This window comes from Rhinatrema bivittatum, chromosome 4 (assembly GCF_901001135.1).
Source record: "Rhinatrema bivittatum chromosome 4, aRhiBiv1.1, whole genome shotgun sequence".
NCBI lineage: Eukaryota > Metazoa > Chordata > Amphibia > Gymnophiona > Rhinatrematidae > Rhinatrema > Rhinatrema bivittatum.
The window spans coordinates 168,003,060-168,021,705 of record NC_042618.1 but is presented as its reverse complement, the minus strand read 5'-3'; the positions used below and the strand labels follow the sequence as shown (position 1 = coordinate 168,021,705).

Here is an 18,646-nt window from a genome sequence, read left to right as displayed (position 1 = left end):
GTTGCAAAAATTGAACTTTCAAGACCATAAAGGTCCCTTCAGAAAAGCTCTCTTTCTTCAGTTTTTCAAACAAGAATGCGAAGACCAATATTCAAAACATCAGTTTAGCCGGATAACTTATAAGTTATCAGAGATAAATGCAAGTTTTGAACATCCCCCTTGCTTATGCAGCTAAATGTTAGCCGGATAAGGCATTATTTGGCTAAGATTTAATTGAATAAGAAAGCGGTGTGTTGAGGGAATTCAAGTGTGGGGACAAGTTAGCTGAATAACTTAACTGGCTAATTCTGATATTTGGAGTTAGCTGATTGAGTTATTTTGCTAACTCCAGACATGCTTGAGAGCAGGTCTAATGTTATCCAGGAATGTGTTCCCGGATAAATTTGCTCTTAACTGGTTATATTCAAAGGATATAGCTGGTTAAGGGCCAATGTGTTAAAAAAAAAAATAAAAAAAGGCTACGTTTGGGGCCTACTTGTCTTCCCCTAGCCCCACTCCCATGGCAGTTAAATATAAACATGTCTCTGGAAGACCAGCTACCTCCTACCAAGATCCCCAAAATAAAGGTAAAAGATAATGGGCTCAGGTCCTTAACCCACCCTTCCCTCCCTTCCCGATTGCAGAATTGCTCAAAATATACAACTGGCAAGGCCAGCTTCCTCCCTCCTCCCATCCAGTCAACCGACCCTGAGCCTTGCAAACGTGTGGTTGGAAGTTGGGAAGAAGCACCCGGCTACTTGCGCAGCTGGCATTGCTCTAGCAGCCTCTTCGCTTGCATACTCTAACAGCATTGCTAGAGAGACATCAGCGCTGTGAGCTTACATGACCAGCATTGGCTGCTTCAGCAACACCCGACATGCCGGGAACTGGGCGCTTTTTTCCAGTTCCCAGCCACAGGAACAGGTTTGCGGGGTTCCAGGAAAGCCGGGAAGACTCGGGGGTGGGTTGATGTGGGGGATGAGGGGGCGGAGGAGAGAGAAAGGTGGCCTTGTCAGTTTTTGGGTTTTTTTGGGTTTTTTTTTAGCAATTCTGTGATCTTTGTGGGAGAAGAAGGAAGCTCAGATTTTTGGGCCTAGGCTTGCTACCTTTATCTTTTGTTTTGTGGGGGCTTAAGGGAGAGAGGGGCTTGAACACCAGGGACATGTTTACATTTAACTTGGATGGGATAGGGAGGAGATCGGACCAGGAGGTCCCAAGTGCAGCCATTTTTTTACAACACATCGGTACTTAACTGGCTATATGGGTAAATTATGATGCCTGTTGTGTGTAAAAGTCTTCAGGAGGTATTAAGATGAGATTGATAGCTAACTGATGTTTATCCATTTAGCATTTTATTCACTGGGTTAATCAAAGGAGAGCAGCTCAACAACTGAGGCAGAGAGTGCTTATGAAGCCCCTCTCCTAAAACTGACCTTGAGAGCCCGTATGAAGTCTGTTTCCATTAACTGGTTGCTCTGCTGCAGATCCTCCTTTGAGCTGTTATTTTTGGACAAGAGAGAGGTCAGCTTTGCCATATCATTGGATAGGTTTGCCATGTAACGCTCAATGTCTTTCTTTTCAATTTTTTCCTGCTCGATCTCATCTGGGAACAAAGGAAAGCAGAGATATCAAAAACAATCATGGAAATTAAGGACTCCAGACTCTTGGCCCATTTCAAAGTACTTTGTGTGACTTTTAAAGTCCAGAAAGAGAAAGGAGCATATACCTGAAAGAGCAGATTTCTTACTAAGTTTCAAACCACACTCTCAGATCCTCAGAAGGCGTTTCTTTTATTTGAACCTGCTTTTAAGGATTTGTGCCTGTGCTGTACACGTGACCAAACTTTATCTAGCCTCTGTATTCAGTTATGGAACCAACTGCCCTATGGATCATGGATCATTGTTCATCTTTTTGGAAGCTAGTGAAAACATGGCTTTGTCAAAAAGCTTTTAATTAATTTTGCATTACTGTTGTTCAGTGTAATTTGTTGAATTTTCCTTGTTTATATTACTTTGTGCCACCTCTATTTTCTAGTTTTAGGATGCCGATAATGTATTTTTTTTTTAGGGGGGGGTTGGATTGCTAGGTTTTTTTTGTACTAGTGGCAATCAGTTCTTATCTAAATTTATGCTGGTGCAAGCTTGGTTGTGATACTGCTCTTAATCTATTATATGCATTTTTTTTTGTGGCATTTGTTTTATTGTACTATGATGAGCAATACATTTATTAAATACATAAATAATAAAATAAATGGAGCCACAATATATCATACTTAAATGCCAGAAGTCTCAAAAATAAGACTGGAGAGTTAGAATGTAAAACACTGAATGAAAATGCAGACATAATAGTAATCTCAGAAATCTGGTGGAAGGAGGAAAATCAATGGGAAACTGATACCAAGGTACAAATTGTAGTGAAATGATAGGCCAGGTCAAACTGGGGATGGAGTGGCACTATGGGGCGGATTTTAAGAGCCCTGCTCGCCTAAATCCGCCTAAATCCGGGCGGATTTAGGCGAGCAGGGCCCTGCGCGCCGGTGCGCCTATTTTACATAGGCCTACCGGCGCGCGCAGAGCCCAGGGACTCGCGTAAGTCCCGGGGTTTTCTGAGGGGGGCGTGTCGGGGAGCGGGCCCGATCCGCGCGGCGTTTTTGGGGCGTGTCGGAAGCGTTTCGGGGGCGGGCCCGGGGGCGTGGTTACGGCCCGGGGCGGTCCGGGGGCGTGGCCGCGCCCTCCGGCCCCGCCCCCAGGTTGCGTCCCGGCGCGCTAGCGGCCCGCTGGTGCGCGGGGATTTACGTCTCCCTCCGGGAGGCGTAAATCCCCTGACAAAGGTAAGGGGGGGTTTAGACAGGGCCGGGCGGGTGGGTTAGGTAGGGGAAGGGAGGGGAAGGTGAGGGGAGGGCAAAAGAAAGTTCCCTCCGAGGCCGCTCCGATTTCGGAGCGGCCTCGGAGGGAACGGGGGTAGGCTGTGCGGCGCGCGCCGGCTATACGGAATCAATAGCCTTGCGCGCGCCGATCCAGGATTTTAGCAGCTACGTGCGTATCTACTAAAATCCTGCATACTTTTGCTTGCGCCTGATGCGCCAGCAAAAGTACGCCAAATCGCGCGGTTTGAAAATCTACCCCTATATGTTAAGGATGGCATAAAGTCAAACAGGATAAAATTATTTCAGGAAACAAAATGTACTGTGGAATCTCTATGGATAGAAAAGTATAGCTGTAGAAATACATTACCATCCATCTGGCCAGGATGAGGAAACAGATAATGAAATGCTAACAGAAATTAGCAAAGCTAACAAATTAGGCAACAGAGTAATAAAAGGAATTTTCAATTACAGCTGATCCTGGAATTGCTGAAAGGGGAGAATACTCTAGATCTAATCCTCATTACCATGCAGGATCTGGTGCAAGTAGTAATGTTGATGGGGCCACATAGCAAGAGCAATCATAACTTACTCAAAGTTAACATAATCACTGAAAGGAGGACATTAAAGAAAACTTCTGCAGTAGCATTTAACTTTAAACAAGGAGACTACAATAAAATGAAGAAATAGTTTAAACATACCATCTTGGAAGCCCAGATAAAATGTGTTCCATGCATTCGAAAAGGTAGAAAAAAGACCAAATGACTGCCAGTTTACTTAAATGGGGAAGTGAAAGAGGCTATTAAAACCAGAAGGACATCTTTCAAAAACTGTAAAATGGATCCAAATGAAGAAAATAAATCATTAAAGCAGGCCAAAAAAATGTTGAAAAGAAGCTTGCCAGAAAGGCAAAAACCCCAAATAAAAACTTTATCATATATATTCAAAGCAAGAAGCCCATAAGGAAGTATGTTAGGACTGCTAGATGACTGAGGGGTAAAAGGATCTTCAGGGAAAACAAGGTCTTAGGAAAAAGCTATTATTATTTGTTATAGTCTTTAATGAGGAGAGTATCAGGAAAATACCTATGCTGAACACATTCTTTGAGGATGATGATTCAGAGGAACTGAAGCAAATCACAGGAAACAGGGAAGATGTAATAGAACAGATTGACAAAAAGAGTAAAAAATTATTGATACCAGATGATATATACCCCAGAGTTCTGAAAGAACTAAAAAATGAAATTGCAAACTTAATATTAGTAATCTCTAACTTTTCTTTCAAATCAGCTAAAGTACCTGAGGTTTAGAGAGCAGACAATGTAAAATTCATTTTAAAAAAGAGTTTCAGGTGTGATCCAGGAAACTACAGACTGGTGAGTTTGAGGTTGGTACTGAGCAAAATGGAAGAAGCTATTCTGAAGAACAAAATTACTGGCTATCTGGATAATCTTAGATTAATGGGGCAGAGTCGACATGTATTTAGCAAAGGAAATTCTTGTTTTACATATCTGTTACATTTTTTGAAGAGGTTAATAAGCATGTTGTCTTGGGTGAGTCAGTTGATATAGTGTATCTGGATTTTCAAAAAATGTTTGACAAAGTGTCTCATGAGAGGCATCTGGAAATCAGAGAGTCTAGGGATTGTTATTGCTCACCCCGCCAAGGGGGTGGAGATAGCGATCTGTTAGTGATCACCCTGCCAAGAGGGCGGAGTTAGGAATCTGTTATGAATTAGGCTGCGGAGTTAGCAATCTGTTAGTGCTCTGCTCCCCCAGAGGGAAGGAGTAGCAACTGTTATGCTTTGTTCTTGTAGAAAGATGAGCTAGCAACCTGTACGATCCCCACGGGGAGTTAGCTATCTGATATGGATCAGCTTCCGCAAAAAGAGAAGTAATGGTCTGATGTGGGTTGGCTCCCACAGAGTGGCAGATGATAATACCGCTCTATTATTGTAAGGAGTAACACTTAGTAGAAATAGTGAATCCCTGGGCCGATGGCAGATGACAGCGCCTTCAAATGGAGATCCTGAGAGGGACCACCGGCTAGGCTGGAGTATTGAGACAAACACAGATAGTTCTTTATTAGACTGGAAGTAGAACCACCAGAGGTGGCAGTAGTGTGCTGATGTGCCCGACAGGGCTGAAGTCCCTCAGATACTGGAACTATGATTTCTGAGTTGCTGAGCTGTAAGGAGAGACTATAGGTAATGAGTAGACAGGGTATGCTGGACATAACCAGTGGTAGATGATACGCTCACAATTGTAGATATCTATAATGTCTTCTTTTGCAACTGAGAGTCTTCAGTATTCAGGAACAGGAGCCGCAGGCGAGTACTGGTTCCTATAGGCAGTCTGAAATAGAACTCACAATAACTGTGTATGGGATGGCTTCTGGAATAGAAGAAAGGCTAGGAGACATTTAGGAACATAGGTCCTCGTGGAGTGAGTTCCGGTTCCTATCTGTTAATCTGTATAAGATATAGGTATGCAATATCTTCTGAGGAAGAAGAGAGTCTGAGAAAGGTATTAGGAACATAGGTCCTCGTGGAGCGAGAACCGGTTCCTATCTGCAATCTGCAATGGTAACTCACGATCTCCGTACCTGCGATAACGTCTTAGACTGAAGGGAGTCTTAGAGATTAGGAACAAGGGCCCTCGTGGAGCAAGTACCAGTTCCTGTCTGTAATAGGACTCACTGTGTTCACGTCTGCGATCGCCTCCAGGCAATAGGAGTCTTCTGAGTATTCGGGAACGTAGGCCCTCAAGGAGCGAGTATTGGATCCTGTCCAGCAATCTGAAATCAAGAGGAAAGCGAACGGAGCCCTCAAGGAGCGGGTACTCCTGGTAAGTTTGAAAAGGCCGAGCAGTGGAGACTCCGTGCTGACTCGGATCATAGCTGCAAGTAACGTGGACTGCCGAAGCAAGTCCAGTTGGAGTTCCTTGCTAACTTGTTTGTCGTTAGCAAACAAGGATCTTTTAAATTGAAAACGGATGACGTCACTACGGGGGGACGCCCCCAAGGTTCGCGCCCTTGATGGTACAAAGTTTGGAGCGCGCGTGCACGTGTGCCCTTACATCATCAGGAACATGGCGGATCCGCAGCGTCAGGCCAGCCTGGGGATTCCAGGAAGAAAATGGCAAGAAGAAGCCGCGGCAGCATCTGTCTGTCAGACCCGAAGGGAGTTGCCACAAGGTAGAGAGGGTGGAGCGAGGGTGAGAATAGGCACGAACGCAACAGGGATAGGAGGCAATATCCTATTGTGGAATGATAACTAGCTAAATGATGGGAAGAAGAAAGACTGAATGGTCATATCTCTCAATGGAGAAAAGTAAATGGTGGAGTGCCTCAGGTATCTTTACTGGAACCAGTGCTTTTTAATGTATTTATAAGTGGTCTGGAAAAGGGATGATGAGTGAGGTGATCAAATTTGCAGATGACACAAAATTATTCAAAGTCATTAAATTGGAAGTTGATTGTGAGAAATTCAAAGGGGACCATGTAAGATTGGGGAATTTGGCATCTAAATGGCAAATGTAATTTATAGAAACATAGAAATGACGGCAGAAGAAGACCAAACGGCCCATCCAGTCTGCCCAGCAAGCTTCACACATTTTTTTCTCATACTTATCTGTTTCTCTTAGCTCTTTGGTTCTATTTCCCTTCCACCCCCACCATTAATGTAGAGAGCAGTGATGGAGCTGCATCCGAGTGAAATATCAAGCTTGATTAGTTAGGGGTAGTAACCGCCGCAATAAGCAAGCTACACCCATGCTTATTTGTTTTACCCAGACTATGTTATTCAGCCCTTATTGGTTGTTTTTCTTCTCCCCTGCCGTTGAAGCAGAGAGCTATGCTGGATATGCGTGAACTATTAGTTTTACTTCTCCCCTGCCGTTGAAGCAGGGAGCTATGCTGGATATGCGTGAAGTATCAGTTTTTCTTCTCCCCTGCCGTTGAAGCAGAGAGCTATTCTGGATATGCGTGAAGTATCAGTTTTTCTTCTCCCCTGCCGTTGAAGCAGAGAGCTATGCTGGATATGCGTGAAGTATCAGTTTTTCTTCTCCCCTGCCGTTGAAGCAGAGAGCTATGCTGGATATGCGTGAAGTATCAGTTTTTCTTCTCCCCTGCCGTTGAAGCAGAGAGCTATGCTGGATATGCGTGAAGTATCAGTTTTTCTTCTCCCCTGCCGTTGAAGCAGAGAGCTATGTTGGATATGCGTGAAGTATCAGTTTTTCTTCTCCCCTGCCGTTGAAGCAGAGAGCTATGCTGGATATGCTTGAAGTATCAGTTTTTCTTCTCCCCTGCCGTTGAAGCAGAGAGCTATGCTGGATATGCGTGAAGTATTAGTTTTTCTTCTCCCCTGCCGTTGAAGCAGAGAGCTATGCTGGATATGCATTGAAAGTGAAGTATCAGGCTTATTTGGTTTGGGGTAGTAACCGCCGTAACAAGCCAGCTACTCCCCGCTTTGTGAGTGCAAATCCTTTTTTCCACTTTTCCTCTTGCTGTTGAAGCTTAGAGCGATGTTGGAGTCACAGTAACCATGTGTATGTTTATTGAATAAGGGTATTATCTCCAGGCAGTAGCCGTCATTCTGGCGAGCCACCCACTCTTCATTGACGGCCTCTTGACTTTATGGATCCAAGTGCAAAATGATGCATATAGGGAAGAATAATCCAAACTATAGTTCCATATTAGGTGTCATCACACAGGAAAAGGTCCTTGCAGTCATTGTGGACAATACATTGAAATCCTTGGCTCAGTTTTCAGCCGCGGTCAAAAAAACCAAGCCCAATGTTAGGTATTATAAGGAAGGGAATGGAAAATAAAATAGAAGATATCCTAATGCTTCTGTATTGCTCCATGAGGTGACAGCATCTTTGTTGTGCTCGGCGGGCTGCAGGCTTATCCCATGGCCTGCTGCTCTTACCTCAAGCCTGGGCATCCTAGCAGCCTCCTGAAGGTGCAGCAGACCCTCCCAGCTGCAGCATGGCTAAGCTGACAAAGATGCTGCTGCTGGTCCTGCTGCAGATCCTCTATAGGTGTGCACACACTTGACTTGCCAGGATTTAAAGGGCCCATGGCGGGAAATCCTCCACAGCGCCTTCTGACGACATCATGGGTCCTCTAGTATAAAAAGCCTACTTGGACACCCCTCCAATGCCTTGGCAGTAGGTTGACTCCGTTAGTCAAGTGGTTTGCCTCTGCGTTCCTGGTTCCTGATACTTGCTTCCTGGTTCCTCTGTGTGTATCTCCTGAGTTCCTGTGTCCTGTTCCTGACATTCTGGTTTGTCTTCTGAGTTTTTGTCTTTGAGGTCAGTCCCCCGTTCTTCAGCATCTTATCTTGCTCCTGTGGTCCCTCGTCCTCCTTCTTCCTCTTTGTTCCTCATCTCATTGGACTGGTCTTCTAGCTTTGACCTTGCATCAGACTTCTGGCTTCATCTTGGATTGGACCTCAATGCTGCTTGACCTCCATTTGCCTCTGACCACTGCCTGAACCACGTCACTGCATGAACTCTGCCTGTCTCTGACCACAGCCTGTACTTGTCTCCATTTGCCTGCTACCTATCCCAACTGCTGTTTGTCATCACTCCGCTTTCTCCGTGCTGAGCTGCAACCTCTTCTACGCGATGGATCTCCACCTCCACAGAGGTCCACGCTTAAGTTCAGCCAGCCCCAGCACCTAAAGGCTCACCTAAGGGAAATGAGAGCTGGTATTGGTGAAGCTCCAGTTGAGCCTCTGCTCCAGCCAGTTCCGCCTGTCGATGGTGGGGACCTGCAGGGCTGCTCCCTGCAAGTTGCGCCAACTTCACATTGACCTAAGAGTCCACATCTGCAACAATCTTGAGTATTGTATGCAGTTCTGGGTGCCCCATCTCAAAAAAAGATATAGCAGAACTAGAAAAGGTGCAGAGAAGAGTGATCAAAATGTTAAAGGATATGATATGGCTTCCCTTTGAGGGAAGACTAAACATGTTGGGGCTCTTCAGCCAAGTGGAGGTATGATAGAGGTTTCTAAAATCATGAGTGGGGTGGAATGGGTAAATAAGGAATAGTTATAGGAAAATTGGTTCTTACTTGCTAATTTTCATTCCTGGAATACCACAGATCAGTCCAGACAAGTGGGTTTTGCATCTCTACCAGCAGATGGAGGCAGAGAATTAAAAGTTTATCAGGCACTGCTACTTAACTGAGAGTGCCACCTGCAGTCCCTCAGTATTGACCTGTACCCAAGCCAATTCAAGTAACAACTATTATTCCTAGGATGAACATAGAAACTCAGGTAGGAGCTCCCTGAGCTGGAGCCCTCACATCCAAAGACACAGAAAAACTCCTTTTGGTCCAAAAGTTCCAACTATTTACTGATTTGATTTCTGCTCTAAGGAACTAACTCAAATAATGCAGTATTTTGCAATCCAGGTGATGGTTCTCTGGACTGATCTGTGGTATTCCAGGAACGAAAATTAGCAGGTAAGAACCAATTTTCCTTTCCTGTTCATACCCCAGATCAGTCCAGACAAATGGGATGTATCCAAGCTCCCCTACACTGGGCGGGGACCTGAAAGATCCACTCGCAGAACACTCTCACCAAAATTTGCTTCCTCCGGTACCCGCACATCTAAGCAATAATGCCTGGTGAAAATCTGAAGGGATGACCAAGTTGCATTCTACAGATCTCCTGTGGTGATACTAACTGACACTCCGCCCAGGAGGTTGTCTGCGCTCTAGTCAAATGCGCCCACAATCCCTCTGGGACAGTCCAACCCTTATAGAGATAGGTAAAAAAAATAGTTTCCTTCAACCAATGAGCAATAATGACTTTAGAAGCCTTAATTCCTTTCTTTGCATATTTGAACAAGACAAAGAGATGATCTGATTGTCAGAAGCCATTAGTGACCTTGAGATATCACAACAGTGTTCGCCGAACATCCAGGAAGTGCAGTTCTCTCACTTGCTGTCCCTCCCCAGCCAAACTCGGGAAAGCTGAAAACTTTATTGGTTGAGGTGGAAAAACTAAATAACCTTCGGCAAAAACGAGGGACCCGTCCACAGACACACACCATAGCCTGAAATCCTCAGAAACAGTTCTCTAGAGCAGTGGTTCTCAACCTTTTTTCTGTCGGGACACACCTGACAGATGGTTCTCACATGCGTGACACACTGACCCATGATCTTCATGGGGCTAGATGTAAAAGTACAGTTTGCATCCACGGGAACCCCCCTGACCCACAATAATGGATGTAAAGCAGAATTATGACATTCCCCATACAACTCACCCTACAAAAAAGATATTCTGGTTCTGGGGTCATCTTAGTAACAGCAACTCAAACTCCTTCTACTTCCAGGCTCAATAGCCCTACTTATGAAAAGACAGCAGTTTACCACCAATGCATGTCCTCTTGAGAAAACACAACAAATAAGACTGATAAAACTCTTACATGCTAGACAAATATCTCATCTCGGTAACAGACACAGAACCGACCTAACATACTCCCAGGATCTGTAGTAATGCACAAAAACTAATCCGCATACAGTTACACCTGTATTATGAAATATACTCAAACAGGAGCAACCCTATCTATGAAAAGGCAACACTATAAATATTAAATCAGGCCCTAAAAGCCAATACACCTCTTATTAGGAAAACAGAACTAGCAAGCAGCTATAGATCCCCACACAGAAATAATTGTAAAACTATACTAATAAGCAGAATAAATGTTTCTAAACAGCTATGAACAGAATAACATCCAACAATTAAAAACTCATAAAAACTATTAAAAATTCTCCAAACACCAATAAAATATTTCAAAAAAAGCAGACACATCACATAATATTAAATAATTAAAATGGCAGTCAATCAAGAAAAATAAACTTAAAAAGCCACCTTTACTTACCCCCTCCAGCAGCTCTCCTACTCCTCTTCCATGCAGACCGTAGCACACAGCAGAAGTAGCAGTAGAGGCTAAGCTCTATACTCAAGGTCCTCTTCCTTAATGCCCATGTCTCTCTCACACACACACCATACCAGTCATGCCCCCATGACCAGTTTCTGTCTCTCACACACCAATCATCTCCCAAACAGTCTTTGACACACACCCCAGTCACCTTCCTGAACAGTTTCTCTCATGCCATACACACACACAGGCTTCCCACTCCCGAGTTCTACTTACATATACGGGCTTCTCACTCTCATAAACACTTTCTCTGTCTCACACACACTCACCAGTCTCTCACTCCCATGCTTGTTCTCTCCACATGCACAGGCTTCTCATTCCCATAATCACTTTCTTTCTCTCTCACACACACACACACACACAAACACACACCAGTCACCTGATCTCTCTCATGCATACACACATACAGGCTTCCCACTCCCATGTTCTTTCAGATATACAGGCTTCTCATTCCCATGCTGTGTCTCACACACACCCAGGTTTCTCACTCCCATGCTCACTCTTCACATGCACAGGCTTCTCATTCCCATAATCACTTTCTCTCTGTTACACACACATACATACAAACACACACCAGTCTCTCTCTCATTTCTATGCTCGCTCTCCACTGCACAGGCTTCTCATTCCCTGAATCACATTCTTTCTCTCATATTCACACACACCAGTCTCTTTCTCTCATACACACCGTCACCTTACCAACCAGTCTCTCGCTCTCATGCATGCACACACACACACAGGCTTCCCACTCCCATGCTCTCTCTCTCTCACTTAATCAGGCTTCTCACTCCCATGCTTTCTTTCACACACATCCACCCCCCCCCCCCACAACAGCAGGCTTCTTACGCCCATGCTTTCTCACATACCCAGATTTCTCACTTCAATGCTTTTTCTCTCTCTCTCTCTCTCACACACACACACACATCAGTCACCTCCCTGACTAATGTCTCACACTCTCACATACACATCAGTCATCTCCTTGAGCAGTCACTTTCATTGTCTCTCACATATACACATACATCAGCTCTCTGACCAGTTTCTCTCACTCACACACATGCTCTCAATCACACGCAGGCTGGCTGCTTCTTTCACTCACTTCCTCTCCCCCCCCCAGCACAAATGGTAGTTGCAGCAGCCTCCTCCTCCAGCCCCCGCAAGCCAAGAAAGTAGAATCCCATCAGCCGCGGGAGGCTCATACTGCTGTCTCCTTTGCCGATTACCATCTGCTTCAATTGCTCGGGGGCCGATGCTGCAGCCGCCGCTGCTACTTTATCACGCGGCACTGCTCTTTCTCCTTCCTGCGCACCGTGTATCACTTCCTGTTCCGGGTCACGGGGGGGGGGGGGGGCAGGCGCGGGAAGAAGAAAAGGCCAGCCACGGGTGCCACAGCTTCTTTTAGCACTGCTGCCGTTCCCACTGGACTTGAACGTGTTGATAGCCCGGCGGCAACGGCAGCAGGGAAGAAAGAGCAGTGGGAGAGACCGGGAGCACACGACACACCAGCCGGTGCTTGGCGACACACTAGTGTGTTGCGACACACCGGTTGAGAACCGCTGCTCTAGAGCACAAAGCCTGAAGTTCAGAAGTTCTTCTGGCCAAACAAATAGCTACCTAAAACACTGCTTTTAAAGGAAGATCCTTCGATGATGTCTTCCGCAGCAGCTCACCACAAAGACCCTGCAACACCAAGTTTAAATTCCAAGAAGGACACATCGTCCACAACGGAGGACACAAATGCTTGGCTTCTTGAGAAATTGAATGATATCTGGGTGAGATGACAACAGCTTTTCTTGCAACTTTCCCTGAAAGCATCCCAAGGCTGGCACCTTGCAGCAAATTATAGGCAAGGCCCTCAGTCAAGCCCTGCCGGAAAAAGGCCAGGATGTGCGGAACGTCCACCCTTAACACATCCAGGCCCTCCTTTACACATCAGGACAAACCCTTTCCACACCCTGACATAAGCTAGGGATGTGGCAGGTCTCCATGCCTGAAGCAATGTAGTGATAACTGACTCAGAGTATCCTTTTGAAATTAAACGTCTTCTCTCAAAAGCCAAACCGTGAGACAAAAGCAATCCACCTGATCCAAGTAGATAGGTCCTTGTCTGAGCAGACCTTGAAGATGAACCAATCTGATGGGTCTGTCTATGACGAGATGAAGGAGATCCGCAAACCACGATCACTGCAGCCACTCCAGCACCATCAACACCACCCTGCATGGATTTCGCTCTATGCGCCATAAAATTCGCCATACAAGAGGCCATACAGCAGAATCCCTGTTGGCCATGAAAGAACCAGAGCATTGATCCTTTGGCTCCTGACTCTCTTCTGTGACTGAAGAATTTCCTTGCTTTGGCATTGCTGTGCGGCGCGATCAAGTCCAATTGGAGATTGCCCCACCTGGCTCGGATGAGGTCCAATGCCTCCCATCAACAACTCCCATTCTCCTGGTTCCAATTGCTGACTGCTGAGATAATCTGCCTGTATATCTGTTATGCGCCCCGCTCACAACCGTCCCACGCACGGGCCTGCTCACCTTCATGGTTCCACAGCGGATTCCGGGGCGACCTCCCTCGCGGTAAAGACCTCAGTCTGCCTTTAACCTCGTCTGACCTCCAGTACCTGACCCCTGTTTTACTGACCTTTCCTCGGAATGACCTCTGGACCTTGACCTTTGCCTGCCTGACCTTGTCTCCAGATTCTGACTCTGTTCCTCGCCTTGTCATCACCAACTCTGTTCTGATTCTCCATGTCAGCCTCCAACTTTGAACCCAATCGCGCACCCTCTGTGTCCATGGGCACGCCGGAGTTCCATTCTCTAAGGAGACCCTGCGAGGCCCGGGTCTCTACGGGCTCCTCCCGGGGGGGACCCCGGGCTTCCAGTGGTAAAGCTCTACACAACCTCTGTCTCCTCCAGTGCTCCACCCCCTGGGGGCAGTTACCTTGTGTTCACTTTCAGGAGATGTTCCTTCACTGTCCCAGGACAAGGGTCCACCCCCGAGAGCAACAATATCGTCCACTCCTGCAACATGAGATGCTGCAATCCCTTGTAGGTACTGCTCTGCCCAGACAAATAATTTCTGGGCCTTCAGAGTTATTCCTTGACTCTTTGTCCCACTTTGATGACTGACATATGCCACCGCTGTCACATTGTCTGAGAAAACTCTAACCATTCAACCCTGCACCTGAGGAAGGAACACTATCAATGCATTGCGAAATGCCCTCATTTCAAACGATTGATAGACCAGGTCGCCTCTACTGGCAACCACCTCTGAGCCTTCCACCCTTGACAAACTGCCCCCCCCCCCCCCCCCGCCTCTGAGACTGGAATCTGTGGTCACCACTACCCAGTCCTGGATTTCCAGATTCATCCCTTTCTCCAACTTGGGTTGCAACAGTCACCAAGATAGACTGGATCTGGCATCCCCTGCAGCAGAAAGGGTCAATGAAACTCCTCCGACAATGGATTCCAATGGAACAGAAGCGCCCTCTGAAGCGGACGCATGTGAGCAAAGGCCCATGGAACTAAATTTAGTGTAGATGCCATAGAACCCAGAACCTGCAGGTAATCTCAGGCCCTGGGCACAGGCAGACGTAACATATGGGCTACCTGCAATTGAAACTTCAGAATCTTCTCTGAGGTAAGAAATACCTTGCCCAGTCGCGTGTTGAATCTCACCCCCAAATACTCCAAAGACTAGCTCGGTGCGAGATGACTCTTTGCTACGTTCACCACTGAGCCTAGTGAACATAACATCTCCAGCACTCTCTGAACCAACTGGCAACATTCTACTTCCGACTTCACTCAAATAAACCAGTCGTCCAGATAAGGGTGAACCAGAACCCCTTCCTTTTGCAGTGCAGCCACCACCACTACCATCACCTACAAGAATATCTGTGTAGCTGTTGCTAACCCAAAAGGCAGAGCCCATAACTGGAAATGCTGCCCCAGCACCATGAAGTGAAGACATCTCTGATGTTCCACATGTATGGGGATGTGTAGATAGACCTCCGTAAAATCCAATGAGGCCAGAAATTCTCCCTGACAAACTACCACCATCACTGTTCGCAACGTCTCCATACAAAAGTGCAGAACCTGCAGCCCGAAGTAAATTGAGTACCTCTCTTGACCTTGCTCCTTTTATGGTACCAGAACGATCACGCCTAACCTCCGAAGCCAAAGCAATATATCCAGTACTGCTTCTCACTTGCTGCAGGATGTGCAATGAGACTCCATGAAGGCTTCCCTGACAGAGTGAGAAAATTCTAAAGCGTAGCTGTCTCTTATCACCTCTAGAACCCACTGATCCAAGGTGATCCTGGTTCACATCCCGTAAAATCATGCCAGGCATCCCCCCAACTGCTTCCTTGGGAGAGAGGACTGATTTGGCTTCATTGCAAGGACTTACTACCTCCAGTACTCCAACCAGCACCATCTCTAGAAGAAGTTTGGGAACCCCGAAAGGACTGCTGCTTTCCCAATCCTTGCTTCCTAAATGTCGCCGAAGAACTCTTGTTGGGACGAAAACGCCTCACATCCCAAAAACGGGAATAAGCAGGAAAGGCCTTCCTGATGCTCTTCTTATCCTCTGGCAGTTTGTTTCCTTTTGACTCTCCTAACTGCTTCATTAACTGCTCTAGGTCCTTTCCAAATAGCAGCTGTCCTTAAAGTGAAGATTGCAGAGCTGAGACTTGGACCACATATCTGCTGAATAATTCCAAAACCACAGCAGATGGCGTGCTGACACCGCTGATACCTTACTCATGGCCGATCCAGAGCAAATCATATAGTGCATCAGCAACATATGCAACCCCAGCCTCTAATTGGGCCACCTGCTTAGAATCACCAGGTGAACCCCCAACCTTCTCCTGGGCTTTCTGCACCCAGGTCTAGCAGGCCCTTTCATCAGGCTATCACAGATCACTGCTCGAAGGCTTAAGGTTGAGTCCTCAAACATCCTCTTCAACTGGACTTCCAATTTCCAGTCTTGAGCATCTTTTAGCGCCGCCAACCCTGCAACTGTTAGTGTTCGTGGTAGTTGTGGGTGGATCCTTGGGCCAGTGGCAGATGACCATGCCCCCGGGGAAAGATACCGAGAGGGACCACCAGTCAGTCAGGCTCAGAGTATGGCGACAGACACACACTAGTTCTTTTATTAAACAGTATATGGAACCACCAGAGGTGGCAGTAGTGAGCTGGAAGTGCCTGGCTGGGCTGTAGTCCCTCAGATACTGGAACAGCGATCCTGGATAATTGAGCTGTAGAGAAACTGAATATAGTTAGTAGGCAGGGTATGCAGAGCTCAGGAACAGAATCTTGATGGTAACACTCATACAATAGTCTCTTAGAAGCAGCCCAAGAGCTGGAATTAAGTAGGCCCTCGAGGAGTGAGTACTTGGTTCCAGGGAACGCTCTGAGAAAGAGATGGTAACTCACTGGTATTGTAGGCAGCAATGACTTCCTGTCAGAAATGGTATTCAGTAGCAAGTCCGGGAACGTAGGCCCTGGAGGAGCGAGTACCGATTCCAGACTGTGATCTGAAAAGCAAAGAGAAAGCGAGGCTCCCGAGGAGCGGGTAACCCTGGTAAGTCCGAGGAGGCAGAGTAACAAGGTATGCGAAGAGCGAATCCCATCCGCCGATATCTGGAGGAAAGCCCTTGCTAACTTGATTCGTTAGCAATTTCAGAGACCTTAAATATCCGGTAAGGACGATGTCACCTCAGGGGGACACCCCTGAGGTTTGCGCCAATGCTGGTACATGAATCGGGGCCACGCTGCGCGCGCGCCTTAGGCTGCTGGGAAACATGGAGGAGTGCAGCGTCCAGCCGGTCCGGGGATGCCGGAGGAGAACGGCAAAATGACGCCGCGGCAGCCAAACTTCCAACAGGCAAAGAGGGAATCACCAAAAAGGTAAGGTGGGCAAAGTGGAGATGTTGGGCAGCGATGGTTGTCTTCTTGGTGACCGCCAACATACCTTGGGCAGCACCAAAAGCTGTAAAATATCCTTGGTTAAAGGATATAACTTATCATCACCCTGACCACCTTAAGACCGGCTTCCGGCGCATCCCACTCCCGATTCACTAGATTCATAATCTTCTTGGGGAGCGGAAAAGCTTTTGGGGGACCTTGAAGGTCGTCTAGAACCAGATCCACTCCTTCATTTTCCGATTCCTCCTGAAGCATCTTAATTCCCAGTTCCTCCAGGATGTGGGGAATAAGGGGTCAACTCCTCCTTGCGGATCAGCCGGACCACCCATTGGGTCATCCCCCTCTGCAATCAGTATCTCCTCTGGGTGCAACAAATCACAAGTATCAACACTGACAGAGACAAAGAGGGAGGGGAATCCTAAGGTTCACGAGAAGGCACCTGCTTCCTGCCATGTGCAGCCTCCTGCCTGTTGTGGCAAATTCTCTCCCGGTGGCCTCTGTTGTGAACCCCGATCGCGTTTGCACGCAATCGGGCTCCCCTACCTCCTCCAGCCAGGTCGGCTCGGGTCCCCCTCCCAGCGGTCTGAAGCGCACGGGCCGCGGCAGCAAGATGGCCTCCCTCAGAGGAGCAGCATCGTCAGGCCCGCGGTTAGCCCCGCCTCTTAAAGGGGCCAGGACACGATGTAGGGGCCGGCTCTGGAAGAAGACGTCAGCAAAGGAGGGATATTTAAATCCCCTGCAGTGAAGGACTGATTGCCTTCACAACAGGTCTAGTGGTTGTTTTGTTCCTGGTGCTGCGGTTTCCTGTTTGACTCCTGCTTGCCTTGACCCTGCTTTGCCTGCTGCCTGCCCGGACCTCGGATTGGACTTGACCCTGCTTGCCTGCTGCCTGCCCGGACCCTGGATTGGACCTGACCCTGCTTTGCCTGCTGCCTGCCCGGACCTCGGATTGAACTTGACCCTGCTTTGCCTGCTGCCTGCCCGGACCTCGGATTGGACTTGACCCTGCTTGCCTGCCCGGACCCCGGATTGGACCTGACCCTGCTTTGCCTGCTGCCTGCCCAGACCTCGGATTGGACTTGACCCTGCTTTGCCTGCTGCCTGCCCGGACCTCGGATTGGACTTGACCCTGCTTGCCTGCTGCCTGCCCGGACCTCGGATTGGACTTGACCCTGCTTTGCCTGCTGCCTACCCGGACCCCGGATTGGACCTGACCCTGCTTTGCCTGCTGCCTGCCCGGACCTCGGATTGGACTTGACCCTTCCTAGCCAGCTGCCTGCCTGGACCTCGGATTGGACATTGACCCCTGCCTGGAACCAGGACGCTGTCTGGTTGTACTTGGCCTGTACCCTGTTCTCGCTGAAGCCCAGCTTAGGGTACTGAGGGGTTACGATACTGGGACTTCCACCTTCCAGAGACGAAAGGCACCTCGATTCCTCAGGTGGGTGACTTTTACTCTGGGTTAAGGGTCCACAAACATAACAGATTGTGAAGGCCATGGACCCGGTGGACCTGTCCGGTCTTCAGGCAATTCCAGGCCTTGCCCAGCAGCTGATGCAGCAGCGTCAGCAGCAACAACAGCAACAATTGAGCCTGGAGCTACTAACAGCCACGGTGGACCGGTTAGCCTGGCGCCTGGAAACACCCCATGGAGCAGAGGCCGCTGTTCCGGCACCACCTCCACCTAATATTTCTGCTTCAGTATCTCACCTGCCCGCTCCTCCTCGGTTCTCCGGAGAAGCCAAGTTGTGTCGAGGGTTCCTTAACCAATGTTTTATCAGGTTTTCGTTACAAGGACAACAGTTCTCCAACGATCAAAGACCTCCTTTATCATCTCTTTGCTCGACGGGAAGGCCATGGCCTGGGCGTCTCCCCTCTGGGAGAGAACAGACCCCATATTGAAGGACTTATCGCGATTTTTTGCT

General features: G+C 47.7%; 1 protein-coding gene across 2 annotated transcripts in view; it reads right to left on the bottom strand.

Annotated features, from left to right (window-relative positions):
* Window positions 1-18,646, bottom strand: part of CCDC40 (coiled-coil domain containing 40) — a 131,964-nt gene that overhangs the window by 29,286 nt on the left and 84,032 nt on the right. For both annotated transcript variants that reach the window (XM_029599178.1, XM_029599179.1), the window contains exon 14: window positions 1,413-1,582. In XM_029599178.1, the coding sequence (XP_029455038.1) occupies window positions 1,413-1,582 (170 nt within the window). The remainder of the gene's footprint in view (window positions 1-1,412; window positions 1,583-18,646) is intronic.